The sequence below is a fragment of the Podarcis vaucheri genome (genome assembly GCF_965113315.1).
Source record: "Podarcis vaucheri genome assembly, chromosome: 14".
In the NCBI taxonomy this organism is placed as follows: Eukaryota; Metazoa; Chordata; class Lepidosauria; order Squamata; family Lacertidae; genus Podarcis; species Podarcis vaucheri.
Window position 1 is genome coordinate 12,438,301 of NC_138752.1, and position 14,249 is coordinate 12,452,549.

The 14,249-nt window shown below is 47.9% G+C and overlaps 1 protein-coding gene and 1 long non-coding RNA gene across 2 annotated transcripts in view; both read left to right on the plus strand.

Annotated features, from left to right (window-relative positions):
• Nucleotides 1–14,249, plus strand: part of LOC309518551 — a 334,884-nt gene that overhangs the window by 174,993 nt on the left and 145,642 nt on the right. The gene's annotated exons all lie outside the window — the stretch shown is intronic.
• GLDN (gliomedin) overlaps nucleotides 9,149–14,249 on the plus strand; it is a 33,739-nt gene continuing 28,638 nt past the window's right edge. The window contains exon 1 of the mRNA XM_082198564.1: nucleotides 9,149–9,507. Coding sequence (XP_082054690.1) covers nucleotides 9,160–9,507 — 348 coding nt within the window. The 5' untranslated portion in view covers nucleotides 9,149–9,159. The remainder of the gene's footprint in view (nucleotides 9,508–14,249) is intronic.

Here is a 14,249-nt window from a genome sequence, read left to right on the forward strand (position 1 = left end):
TATTGTTATTTATCTCTTTGACAGCTGGCAGGAGGGTATTCCACAGGATGGACACCACTGCTGAGAAGACCCTCTGCCCGGTTTCCTGTAACTTCATTTACTCTGGCATAGCTCCTACTGAGCTGGGATGGGAGACTTGGCCGGGCCCAGGCTTAGCCTGAGATCTGCCTACTCGAGTCAGGCTCTTGGGTTTGGATTGTGCTGCTAGCCTGCCTATACAAGTGGCCCTTGCCATTTTATTTAGTGCTTCTTTTGATGGAGAAGCAGCCAGGGGTGGCCCATCCATGAGGCAAGGTGAAGTGACTGCTTCAGGTAGCAGAATCCACAGGGGCAGCAAATGCCTTGGGCTGGCCCTGGCAGTAGCTATTTAGCCTTAACTAAATAAAACCTCCAGCTTAGAACTCCTGGTGCCTTTGGATGCCAGATGCTGAGAAGCACCACCAGCAGAAAGTTGTTGGGAAATAATTTATAATGAATTGAAAAAAAAATGTTTAAATATATCTTTCCCCCAGAAAAACCTAGAGTCCTTTTTTGTTGTGGATAATTCAGATGGAAATTCCCAGGTGTCAAAAAAATGTTTTTTTATTTTATTTTATTTTTAAAAGGGTTATTTATGTATGCCACTACAGTGGCCCGTGTCTGGTTAGCCCAAAAATAGAAAACGAGCAAGGTCCCAAGCAAAGAAGGTTGGCAACTTAAACTGGTGGAATATGTGCAGGTTGTGGGTCTAATGTATAGAATAAGAGAACAAGAAGAACATTCGTTTAAAGAAGATTGGGAAATATTTATTGAATATAAGGGGGGAAATTGTGTACACTTGAAAACGTTGACAGCATTAAGATAAATTCAACAGTAATGATGAAAGTAATAATGGAATACTGAATGGTTTAGTTTATATAAAATATGCAGGGATGTATGCTATGTAAAATGAACCATGGAAAGAGGAGAAGAAGGGAAGTCATTGAAATTTCAAGGTTGTATAAATGAATATTCTAAATTGCAAAACAGAAAATTTAATAAAAATTATATTTTTTTTAAAAAAAAAAGGAAAGAGAAAAAAGAAAGCTGTTGCCTTTATGGTTCTGCTTTCAGACTTCACTAAGGCGTCCAGTTGGCCACTGCAGGAAGTACGACGCTGAACTAGATGGACCTAGTTGCAGTTGATCCCTATAGATGTCAGCCTTTGCCAACCAGGTGCCCTCTAGATGGTTTGGGTCACAACTCCCATCAGCCCCGGCCAGAAGGGCACTAGGCTGAGATATAGTCCTCACACCTCAGTGCTTAAGCAAACCACAAGCTGCTTGTGTTTGTGTTTATCAGGATGTGTGAGAACCGCCCATTAGGTGTTCCTGTTTTCTGTGGGTCACGGGGATTGTTCCAGCATTTGACATACGACTTGGGAGTCTCAAGAAGCAAAGTGTTTTTAAAGCACTGCTGCGATTTTAACAAAGGGTACCTGGAGGTATGATACGTGGAATGCATGGCACACAGATGAATACTTGCACAACCTGATACTTAGCAAAAGAAACAGCTGGAGCAAAACAGAGAAGAAAAGGAGCTTAAGAGAGCTTAGAGCAGGGGTGTGGAATTGGATCTGGCTGGAAGGCTCCCTACCAGCCAGCTTTGACTGGTGGGTGGGAAGCACCCACCTGTCAATCACCTGGTGTCATGATGATGTCAGGTGATGACTTCAAAGGTGCTAGGTCTCAGCACCCATCAGTGGTGAGAGCAGCTTCATTGTTCTCACTAGGGACCTGCAAAGGTTTTTCATGGAACTTTGAAGTGTCAGGCATAGCTCTAATGGCTTTAGCCCAAACGTAGCAGAGTTTTCCTGCACAGCGAAGAAGCTAGTCGAGGTGGAAATGACTAGTCAGCTAGACTCAGAATAACTATTTACAGGATTTATTAAAAGGAAAAATAAAACCAGCAGAGTTTCTGCATACAAAACAAAGCAAAATAAATCCTTTCTTTCTCTCTCTCTCTCTCATAACCATACACAGCACTTCTACTCCTTCAACACACCTAACCCCAAACTGTGCTAGCATTCCTAGATAACAGAGTTGAGTGCTGGTCGTTAACCAATCAGAGTAAGTAGTTTCTAGGTCAAGCAGACCTTGGCTTTCTGCCAAGAGTAAATTGACACTGCCTTGAGTTAATGTGTGAAGCCAGAATCTGTAAGTTCCCATGAGAATCAATTAACAGAAACTGAACAGTTTTACCTACCCCTCACCCAACAACTCATATGGCATCAGATGTTGGGCTAGTGGGCATGGCTTCAGGGAAATGGCATCCTGGGCCTCATTAGTCCTGCCTGTTAGAGGTTCCCCACTGCTGGCTTAGAGCAGGGGTGCCAACCTAAATAAAAGATGGAGGGACCAGGTAATCCCCACCTGGCATAATCAGTCACAAGACGTGCCACACACAGCCCATTTGAATAGCAATGCCCATCAACTTTGGGGTGGCCCAGCCCCCTCAAATATTTTATTGGAGGGGCAAAGGGATTGTGGCCCCCAGGAGTTGGCTCCTATGGCTTAGAGCAGTGATGGCCAAACTTGGCCCTCCAGCTGTTTTGGGACTACAATTACCATCATCCCTGACCACTGGTCCTGCTAGCTAGGGATGATGGGAGTTGTAGTCCCCAAACAGCTGGAGGGCCAAGTTTGGCCATCACTGGAACCACCAGGGTATGTCTTGATGCCTGCTGACGCTGTTCTCAAAGTGCCAGGAGATACAGAGGCGGAACCTGCTTCCTTCCTGCCTTGTGAAAGCAAAGTGATTTCAATAAATGTAATAATAAATAAAGTGCTTTTGCTGTGTCTAGCACCCATGGGTTGGGAGGAGTGTTTTTAGTTCATTCCCTTGTGTGGAACATCTGGGGGCTGCGTGCCAATAATGATGCACAGTAGGCTATATCCCAGCCTTGCAAAAACAAGAGGGTTCTGAATATACAACCCCACCTTCATCTTGGCCAGCAAGAGGCATGGCCACGGTTGAGGGACACCTTCCAGGCAAGCAAATGTGCTCAAGGAAGGCATGGAGCAGGGCCACAGAGGGGCACAGTTTGGGGAGTGGGAAAGGCCCTGGGAGTGTATTGAGAGCAAGACAAGGAGGTCTGGAGGAACATATTTGGCACCTGAGCCTGAGGTTCCCCACCAGTTTCTACAAAACGTAGTTTGAAGACAATGAATCATAGAATCATAGAGTTGGAAGAGACCACAAGGGCCATCGAGTCCAACCCCCTGCCAAGCAGGAAACACCATCAGAGCACTCCTGGCATATGGTTGTCAAGCCTCTGCTTAAAGACCTCCAAAGCAGGAGACTCCACCACACTCCTTGGCAGCAAATTCCACTGTCAAACAGCTCTTACTGTCAGGAAGTTCTTCCTAATGTTTAGGTGGAATCTTCTTTCTTGTAGTTTGGATCCATTGCTCCGTGTCCGCTTCTCTGGAGCAGCAGAAAACAACCTTTCTCCCTCCTCTATGTGACATCCTTTTATATATTTGAACATGGCTATCATATCACCCCTTAACCTCCTCTTCTCCAGACTAAACATGCCCAGCTCCCTTAGCCGTTCCTCATAAGGCATCGTTTCCAGGCCTTTGACCATTTTGGTTGCCCTCCTCTGGACACGTTCCAGTTTGTCAGTGTCCTTCTTGAACTGTGGTGCCCAGAACTGGACACAGTACTCCAGGTGAGGTCTGACCAGAGCAGAATACAGTGGCACTATTACTTCCCTTGATCTAGATGCTATACTCCTATTGATGCAGCCCAGAATTGCATTGGCTTTTTTAACTGCCGCGTCTCACTGTTGACTCATGTCAAGTTTGTGGTCAACCAAGACTCCTAGATCCTTTTCACATGTACTGCTCTCAAGCCAGTTGTCACCCATCTTGTATTTGTGCCTCTCATTTTTTTTGCCCAAGTGCGATACTTTACATTTCTCCCTGTTAAAGTTCATCTTGTTTGTTTTGGCCCAGTTCTCTAATCTGTCAAGGTCATTTTGAAGTGTAATCCTGTCCTCTGGGGTGTTAGCCACCCCTCCCAGTTTGGTGTCATCTGCAAATTTGATCAGGATGCCCTTGAGTCCATCATCCAAGTCGTTGATAAAGATGTTGAATAAGACCAGGCCCAAGACAGAACCCTGTGGCACCCCACTAGTCACTCTTCTCCAGGATGAAGAGGAACCATTGATGAACACCCTTTGGGTTCGGTCAGTCAGCCAGTTACAAATCCACTGAGTGGTAGCATAGTCAAGACCGCATTTTACCAGCTTCTTTACAAGAATATCATGGAGCACCTTGTCAAATGCCTTGCTGAAATCAAGGTAGGCTACATCCACTGCGTTCCCTTCATCTACCAGGCTTGTAATTCTGTCAAAAAAACGAGATCAGGTTAGTCTGACATGACTTATTTTTCAGAAATCCATGCTGACTATTGGTGATCACAGCATTCCCCTTTCTAGGTGCTCACAGACTGTTTGCTTAATGATCTGCTCCAGAATCTTCCCTGGTATTGATGTCAGACTGACTGGGCGGTAATTATTTGGGTCCTCTCTTTCCCCCTTTTTGAAAATAGGGACAAAATTTGCCCTCCTCCAGTCTGCCGGGACTTCGTCTGTTCTCCAGGAATTCTCAAAGATGACTGCCAGTGGTTCTGATATCACATCTGCCAGTTCTTTTAGTACTCTTGGATGCAGATCAAGAACAGGTCAAGCCATGGCCACCCCTGAATGCCAGACTCTGGAAATGGATGAAGAAAGCATCTTGAAGAAAAGCAAACTTATATAAAGCCATGGCTGGTGTCTTAGAATGTCTGTGCATAAAGGGTTCTATAGCAATACTCCATTCTTATTATACTTCTAGTAAATAATGAAACAAGAACAACACATCTGAGAGAAGCCCAGATCTCCCACAAGGTTGCACAGATGGGGAACTGAGCGCTAATATTCCCCCCCTGCTATGCTCCAAATGGTGGTTCAGAGTGATGATGATTCCTTTAATCTATCAATTTGTTTTGTAATGGATAATAAAAGACGGGGGGGGGATAATTGTCAGGGGTTCAGGAGCAGAGGCACAGGAAAGGGAGGAAACAGAGAGCGAGGGGGAGGAATCAGAAGGAGATATGAGCGAGGACAGTGGCCCGAGATCTCCGAGTCTTTCCAGTGAATCGGAAGACTCACAGAAAGGAGCGCCCGTGGTCAGAGCAAGGGGGGACCCAGGGGGACACCCCAGGAAGAAGGGACCAGAGGGGACTCAGAGAGCAGCAGTTGGAAATCGGGGCCAGCTTCCCCAACAGAGCGTAGTAGGGAGGAAGGGTGCCAGGTATCGGGATCCGGCGGCTCACCGCAGGAGGGAGAGCATGAGTCAGGACTGGCCACACCTCCGTCGGGGAGCGAGGAAACGGTCAAGAGGAAGGTGGAAGGTTGGGCGCGCGCGCCAAGTTCAAATACACAGGAAGGCGGCACAGTAAGCAGCCCGGAAAGGGAGCCGGGGGAGAAGGGTCCGGGGGGTCAGCATCAGAAGAGTCCAGGAAGGAAGAGACCCAGGGGGGCAGAGGGACCCAGAGAAGAAAGGAAAGACGGAAGAGGTGGAGTAAGGCTAGGGTATTAAGTTGGTGTACAGGAGGCGGAGACTCAGAGGGAGCTTCGCCGGTCTAGCTTCTAAGACGTAGAGCTGCACGCTGCGGCTTGAAAATGGAAACTGTAACACAATAAAGACTTTTATACAGTATTGCCGGCTAGCGTGGTCCTCTGTGAGCTGGGATCTGAGAGCAGCTCTGACAATAATGATCAACCACACTTTTTTTATTCAAATGCATAACTCTATTTAAGACACACTCATGAACTGCTGTGATCTTAGTTGGCCTCTATGTGGATTTATTGTTTTTTATCATAGCTATGCTCTCTCTTTCTATGTATATGTGTGTATTAGTTTAGTAAACTGTCTTACACATTCTTTGGGGGTGATCTGTTGTGCAAACTAGATACATTCTAGCCGATCCTGCCATAATTCCCCCAAAATTCATGTATAGATGAAGGTCACAACTGCACTAAACATAAGCTGTTTCCTAGTTCTGCTGGATCTCTCAGTATCCTTTGATACCATCAACCATGACATCCTTCAGGACCGTCTAGAGGGGCTGGGAGCATTGTTATACAGTGGTTCCGCTCCTTCCTCCTGGGCCATGTCCAGAAAGTGGTGGTGGGGGATGAGTGTTCGGACCCCTGGGCTCTCACTTGTGGGGTGCCCCAGGGTTCCATCCTCTTCCCCATGCTTTTTAACACCTATATGAAACTGCTGGGAGAGATTATCAGGGGGGTTGGGCTGGGTGTTCATTAGTATGTGGATGATACCCAGCTCTACCCTTCTTTTAAATCAGAACCAGTGAAGGTGGTGAAGGTCCAGTGTGAGTGTCTGGAAGTGTTTGGAGGATGGATGGCAGCTAACAGATTGAGGCTGAATCCTGACAAGACCGAAGTACTGTTTTGGGGGACAGGCGGCAGGCTGGTGTGGAGGACTCCCTGGTCCTGAATGGGGCAACTGTGCCCCTGAAGGACCAGGTGCGCAGCCTGGGAGTCATTTTGGACTCATAGCTGTCCATGGAGGCACAGGTCAATTCTGTGTCCAGGGCAGCTGTCTACCAGCTTCATCTGGTATGCAGACTGAGACCCTACCTGCCCGCGCAAACTGTCTCGCCAGAATGGTGCATACTCTGGTTATCTCCCGCTTGGACTACTGCCATGCGCTCTATGTGGGGCTACCTTTGAAGGTGACCCAGAAACCACAACTAATCCAGAATGTGGCAGCTAGACTGGTGACTGGGAGTGGCCACCAAGACCATATAACACTGGTCCTGAAAGACCTACATTGGCTCCCAGTACGTTTCTGAGCACAATTCAAAGTGTTGGTGCTGACCTTTAAAGCCCTAAATGGCCTTGGCCCAGTATACCTGAAGGAGTGTCTCCACCCCCATTGTTCAGCCTGGACACTGAGGTCCAGCACCGTGGGCCTTCTGGCAGTTCCCTCCCTGCGAGGTTACAGGGAACCAGGCAGAGGGCCTTCTTGGTAGTGGTGCCCACCATGTGGAATGCCCTCCCATCAGATGTCAAGGAAATTAACATTTACCTGACTTTTAGAAAACATCTAAAGGCAGCCCTGTTTAGGGAAGTTTTTAATGTTTGATTCTATTCTTAATATTCTGTTGGGAGCTGCCCAAAGTGGCTGGGGAAGCCCAGCCAGATAAGCAGGATATAAATAAATTATTATTATTATTATTACAGCACTGTTATACCACTGCAGTCATCACTTCTCCCAAAGAATCTTGGGAACTGTAGTTTGTTAAGCTTAGTTGTTAGGGGAGCCCCCTAGTCCCCCCACAGAGCTACAATTCTCAATTTCTCTTCCCTGGGAATTCTGGGAATTGTAATTCTGTGAGGAGAATTTGGGGGCTCGCCTGCTGCTTTTGTTACATATCTTCAGGTGCCAAGCAAATACCTTCCTCTTCATCCAGGCCTTTGGTTAATTAACCAATCTATGGTCTTTCCAACTGTGTGTTGGGGGCAGGGTATTTTGCGGGCTTGTTACTACATTATGTATTTCTGTGCTTTTCTGTTGTGAACCACCCTGTGACCCTTGGGTGAAGTGCAGCATGGAAATTCAATAAATAACTTCAGATGGACAGCACAGCCTTCGGAACAGCAGAAGCTGCCTTTGGTCTAGTTGGATGACTCGTCCGTCCAGTGCTGTGCTTTTTGTGCTGTCTGTCACAGGCTCTCCACCTTGGTCACACCATACCTGGAGTCCTATGTCCAGTTCCGGGCACCACAATTTAAGAAGGATATTGATAAGCTGGAACATGTGCAAAGGAGGGTGACCAAGATGATCAAGGATCTGGAAAACAAGTCTTATGGGGAACGGCTGAGGGAATTGGTTATATTTAGCTTAGGGAAGAAGAGACTGAGAGGCGATATGACAGTCGTCTTTGATCAGCGATGGAGCAAGCTTGTTTTCCCCTGCTTTGGAGGATAGGACCTGTACCAATGAGTTGCACTTGCTGATCAGAAGGTTGGTGGTTCAAATCCCCGCAACGGAGCGAGCTCCCATTGCTTTGTCCCAGCTTCTGCCAACCTAGCAGTTTGAAAGCGCACCAGTGCAAGTAGATAAATAGGCGCCACTGCGGTGGGAAGGGAAACAGTGCTTCTGTGCACTCTGGTTTCTGTCACGGTGTTCCGTTGCACCAGAAGTGGTTTAGTCCTGCTGGCCACATGACCCGGAAAGCTGTCTGTGGACAAATGCCGGCTCCCTAGGCCTGAAAGGGAGATGAGCGCCATACCCCACAGTCACCTTTGACTGGACTTAACCGTCCAGGGGTCCTTTACCTTTTACCTTTACCAATGGATTCAAGTTACAGTGGTACCTCAGGTTACATACGCTTCAGGTTACATACGCTTCAGGTTACAGACTCCACTAACCCAGAAATAGTACCTTGGGTTAAGAACTTTGCTTCAGGATGAGAACAGAAATTGTGTTCCAGCGGCACGACGGCAGCAGGAGGCCCCATTAGCTAAAGTGGTGCTTCAGGTTAAGAACAGTTTCAGGTTAAGAACGGACCTCCGGAACGAATTAAGTACTTAACCCGAGGTACCACTGTACAAGAAAAGAGATTCCAACTAAATATCAGGAAGAATTTTGTGATAGTAAGAGCTGCTTGACAGGGGAACAGACTTCTTTGGTAGTTAGTGGACTCTTCTTCTCTGGAGGTTTGCAAGCAGAGTTTGGATGGCTGTCTGTCATGTAGAATCGAGTTGAGGTTTGCATTGCAGGGGTTTGTACTAGACGACCCTCGGGGTCCCTTCCAAACTGTATAGGGTTTAAAGAGCCCTGTCTGGAGCAGTCAGGGCTCGATCCATTTGCCCGCAGGACACGTGTTTTGCGCGGAGCCTTCGCCCTCGCGGGCTCGCCTGCTGGGTTGGCCCGTGTCCCGGCCAGCCTCTCTCCGTCCCTCCCAGCGCCGGGGCGCCCGCCACTCGCAGCCCTTCCGCCCCCGACGGTGCGAGCCAGCCGCCCACGGGGCATAAGCGCCTCCCCGTCGCGGCCGAGCCCCCTGCCACCCCCGGCCGAGTTGTCCCAGCGAGGAGCGCCTGGTCCGTCGGGCGTCGCGATGCAGGGCCAGGCAGCGGGCAGCCGGGCGCTGTGCTGCGCGCTGGCTGCCGTCGGGTTGCTGTCGGCGCTCACCGCCGCGGGCACCGTCTTCTTGCTGGGACAGTGGCGGGAGCTGAGCGCCGCGCTGCAGGCGACCCAGGAGGAGGTGGCGCAGCTGCGACAGCCCCAGGTTCCGCCGAGCGCGCTGCGGCACCTCCGCGACAGCGGCGCCCCGTCGGACGGCGGCCTCGCCCAAGCGCCGGGCGGCCGCGACAAGAGGAGCCAGCGGAGGCGCGCCCTCGCCAAGAGCCACATCCGCGCGGAGGACGAGGACATGCTCATGATGATGACCTACTCCATGGTGCCGGTAGGGGGCGCTCTGGCCTGTCGAGGGGGAGGAGGGGTCGGGGTCGAGACTGGGTTTCTCCCTAGAGATCCAGAGAGAAATCTGCGCTTGGAAAGCTCCAGTTATCTGCCCCCAAGGTCAGGCTTGCTACCCACAAGTCCGCACTGGCACAGCCAGCGGAAATCCAACAGGTGCAGTTTGCGCTATGGAGAGGGGCAGAAAATCAGTCCCCCCGGTTGGACCCTTTTAGGGTAAAGGAGTATTGGGAAATGATCTGTAATGAACTGGGGGAAAAAAACAGAGTCCTTTCTGTTGGGGATTATTCAGACTGAAATTCCCAGGTGTCAAAAAAGCTAATTGATGTCTGCTGCTGCTGCTGTGGTCTATGTTTCATTAGCCCCAAAATGGAAAACGAGCAAGGTCCCAACTAAAGAAGAATGGAATATGCACAACTCGCAGACTTAACATATAGAATAAGAGAAAATAATTGTGTACAGCTGAAAACGCTGGCAGCATTAAGATAAATTCAACAGTTTAAACCAAGTTTTGATGGGTGCAATAATGACATAGTTTTTGTAAAATATGCAGGGATTTACGATATGTAAAATGAACCATGGAAAGAGAAGAAGGGAAGTCACTGATATCTGAAGGATGGAAAATGAGTATTTTAAATGGTCGTCCCCTTCTCGTGCCCTCAATCTTTCCCAACATCAGGGTCTTTTCCAGGAGTCCTTTACCTTTACGTTTTTACTTAAAACGACATCACCTCTTAATTTTTCTTTACAGCCCTGTAGCTTTAAGCAGTGGCGTAGTGTGGGTTGTCAGCAAGGCAAGTAATTTGCGCCCCCTAACCCGTGGATTTGCGCCCCCTAACCCTAACCCTCAGATGTTGCGCCCGGTGCGGCCGGCCCCCCCTGCACCCCCCACGCTACGCCACTGGCTTTAAGCACCTCCAAACCCTCTGATTTGTTGGAGGAATCAACAGCCTTAGCAAACTATCCGAAAACCCACACTCTGCGTTTATACCACTCTCATCCATACTTTTGCTTGACCTGTATTTCGATTATATTGTGTACCGATTGATTCCTCTGGGTCCAAGAACTTTTCTGGTTGTTCTGCAGCCGTGTCTTGCAAAGCTCCAACCTTATCTGCTGAATTTGATCTTATCAGTTGCACAGAAAATCCAAAGAGAGATTTTGCTTTACGAAGCTTTGATTCAGTGGGTTAGATCAGATTTTCATGAGGCACAGCTGCATAACCCTGTATTGCAGGGGGTTGGAAAAGTGTTGTGATTCTATGATAACTTATATGCACACTCGGGGAGATGGTTTGACAGTGATAGAATTTATGATCTGTTCAATGTGTCCCCCATAAAATACTTTATCTGTAGCATTATCAGTTGCTGTGTGATATTTTGTATCCTAAGACAGAACCACAAGGTGTGCAAACGCTATCTAATCCTAAACTGCATTGCAGTAAAAACAAAACCAGAACTTTCTTCCAAGATATACAACAGTTGTCTGAGCGATTATATAGTCACAACGTGTCTACAGCTGACACTCAGTTTAGAGAGTTGTCAACTGGTCCAGTCTTCTGTGCCTTTAATGATCTGCAACACTTGAAAGCTTGCCATAACAACATAGGAAGACAGTTCGGAAACTTCAGCTAGTGCAGAATTCAGCGGCCAGGTTGCTCACCGGAGCAAGTTGGTTTGAGCATATTACACCGATCCTGGTCCGACTGCACTGGCTACCAATTAGTGTCCGGTCCCAATTCAAAGTGCTGGTTTTGACCTATAAAGCCCTAAATGGCTCAGGACTGCAATACCTCAAGGACCGCCTCTTTCCAAATGAACCTAGCTGGACCCTGAGATCATCTTCTCAGGCCCTCCTTCATGTGCCTCCTCTTTGAGGGGTCCAGAGGGTGGCAACACAAGAACAGGGCCTTCTCTGCAGTGGCTCCCTGTCTGTGGAATGCTCTCCCCAGGGAAGTTCACCTGGTGCCTTCATTATACACCTTTTTAACCAGGCCTTTGGTTGACCTGACTGACATCCTATGCCCTTTTAAAATGTGGCACTTTGGGTGGTGGGGGGCTGTTATTGGGTTATTGTGTTTATTTTGATTTTACATATTGTGATCTTTTCTGTGAACTGCCCTGAGACCTCCGGGTATAGGGCAGTACATAAATTCAACCAATAAAATAATAATAATAATAATAATAATAATAATAATAATAATAATAGGAGGAGCTTGACTGCAGAATCAGGTCAAAGCCCCATCTAGTCCTGCATTCTGCTTTCACAGTGGCCAACCAGATGACTATGGGAAGCTTGCAAGCGAGACTCAAGCAGAACAGCACTACAATAATAATAATAATAATAATGTTAATAATAATAATTTATTTACATCCTGCCCTCCCCAGCCAACGCCGGGCTCAGAGCGGCTAACAACAGTAAAAATAGCACAATTTACATAAAATCACAGTCAATTAATTGAAATACATTCTAAAATCAGTTCAGAATCAAATTAATGGCAACCACTGGGCTAGAGTTCTATGAGGATGACAGAAGGAGAGAGGAGGTCAGGGTGTGCCCTGGCCAAAGGCCTGGCGGAACAGCTCTGCCTTGCAGGCCCTGTGGAAAGATGTCAAGTCCTGCAGGGCCCTAATCTCTTGTGACAGAGTGTTCCACCGGATCAGGGCCATAGCCGAAAAAGCCCTGGCTCTGGTTGAGGCCAGCCTAACCTTCCTGTGGCCCAGGATCTCCAAGATGTTTTTATTTGAAGACTGTAAGGTCCTCCGTGGGACACACCAGGAGAGGCGGTCCTGTAGGTACGAGGGTCCTAGGCCGTATAGGGCGTTAAAGGTCAAAACCAGCACCTTAAACCTGATCCTGTACTCCACCGGGAGCCAGTGCAGCTGGTAAAGCACCGAGTGGATGTGATCCCGATGCGAGGACCCCGTAAGGAGTCTTGCCGCAGCATTCTGCACCTGCTGGAGTTTCTGGGTCAGTCTCAAGGGCAGCCCCACATAGAGTGAGGCTGGTATTCAGAGGCATAATGTCTCTATGGAGGTAGAAAACAGCCATCAGGGCTAGTGGCCATTGATGGTCTTGCTACTGTCCAAGGAGCATCATCACATTCCAATTGCTGCAGACTAAGTGATGGTTAAAGGTGCAGGTGCCAGGTCTGGGTGTAAAGCTGGAGACTCTTTCTGTATTTACCGTATTTTTCGCTCTATAACACGCACCTGACCATAACACGCACGTAGTTTTTAGAGGAGGAAAACCCGTAGGCATGCCACCCGTAGGCATTGCCTCCATAACACGCACAGACATTTCCCCTTACTTTCTAGGAGGAAAAAAGTGAGTGTTATGGTGCAAAAAATACGGTAATTGCCAATATTCGACGGAAAAAGTTTTCAGGGTGGTTTAAAGTGAAATGCAAAATGAAATCTGAACCCAGAATAAAACTGGCAGCGAAGAATGACATCTGTAGCAGCAGATCTTTAAAAATGCAAGAAAGGAAAGGGGGGAGGAATACAATTGAGTGGCAATTTTATCCATTCATTAATTTTAAAGGTGGGTATAAATAGGATGGAAGAACTTCTATTGCACATGTCTTACTTGTGGAGCTTCTGCCCAGACTCAAGTATCAAGTACCATTGAGCCAGGTGCTTGGATTAGGTGTTCTGAAATCTAAGTCTTCGCACCATATGTATTTTGAATTTTTTTTTGTTCCTCCATCACGCCAACCTCTAAAAGGCATGCTTACTTTCCATGCTTGCTGCTTCCTCTTGTCTCCTTACCCTGTGAGTGCCAGAGAAGCCTGCATAAATTACCCACGGCTGTGTGGCTCCATAAGATCTCACCTGTTCAGACCCTTTCATTAGATCATTCCTATTACATAGCCAGAAAGCTAGGGACCATCATTTGCATTTTAAAGGACTGCTAAAGGGCTGCAGCTCAGTGGTTAGAGCATCTCCTTTGCATGCAGAAAGTCCTAGGTTCTATTGCTGGCAGGCCCAGGGAGTCTGGAAGACAGCGTGGAGAGCCACTGTCAGTCAGTGCAGACAACAATGAGCTGGTCTGGTTCCGTGTAAGGCAGTTTCCTCATGCACATTTCTTGGGACACTTGTGAAGGCTGTCAGATGAGCCAGTGTTTCACTGCTTTTGCTTCATCTTCCTCCCCCAAGAGAGAGAGAACAGATCAAGCTCTCAAAATTGCAAAGCTAACGTCATCTGTTCTGCAGATGTTCTTGCAAAAGGTAAGAAATGGAAAAGATGGGGGAAACAAACAGAAGACGATTTGGTTTTTGTTATGTACTGAGTTGAATAGGATCCAAAAGGCAGCAGTCTGATTGGCCCCAGAACAATAGGATCCGGAATGCAGCAGTCTGATTGGTCCACAGGAGCCACCCAATCCAGCTCCCGGTGGAAGTGAATCCGTAACCTGATTGGCCTACAGGTGACTCCCGGAATTAGCCAATCACGTGGGGCCCATTGTGTAAACAATGTATATAAAGCAGAAATTCTGGGGGAACTTCCATTCCTCCTCACCACTATGAGCTGAATAAAGAGCATGAAATCCACTCTCGACTCCGAGTATATTTCAGTTTTAGTTGCTCTCTAGCTCTCTAGTGCAAGTAGATAAATAGGTACCACTCCGGCGGGAAGGTAAACAGCGTTTCCGTGTGCTGCTCTGGTTCGCCAGAAGTGGCTTAGTCATGCTGGCCACATGGCCTGGAAGCTGTACGCTGGCTCCAT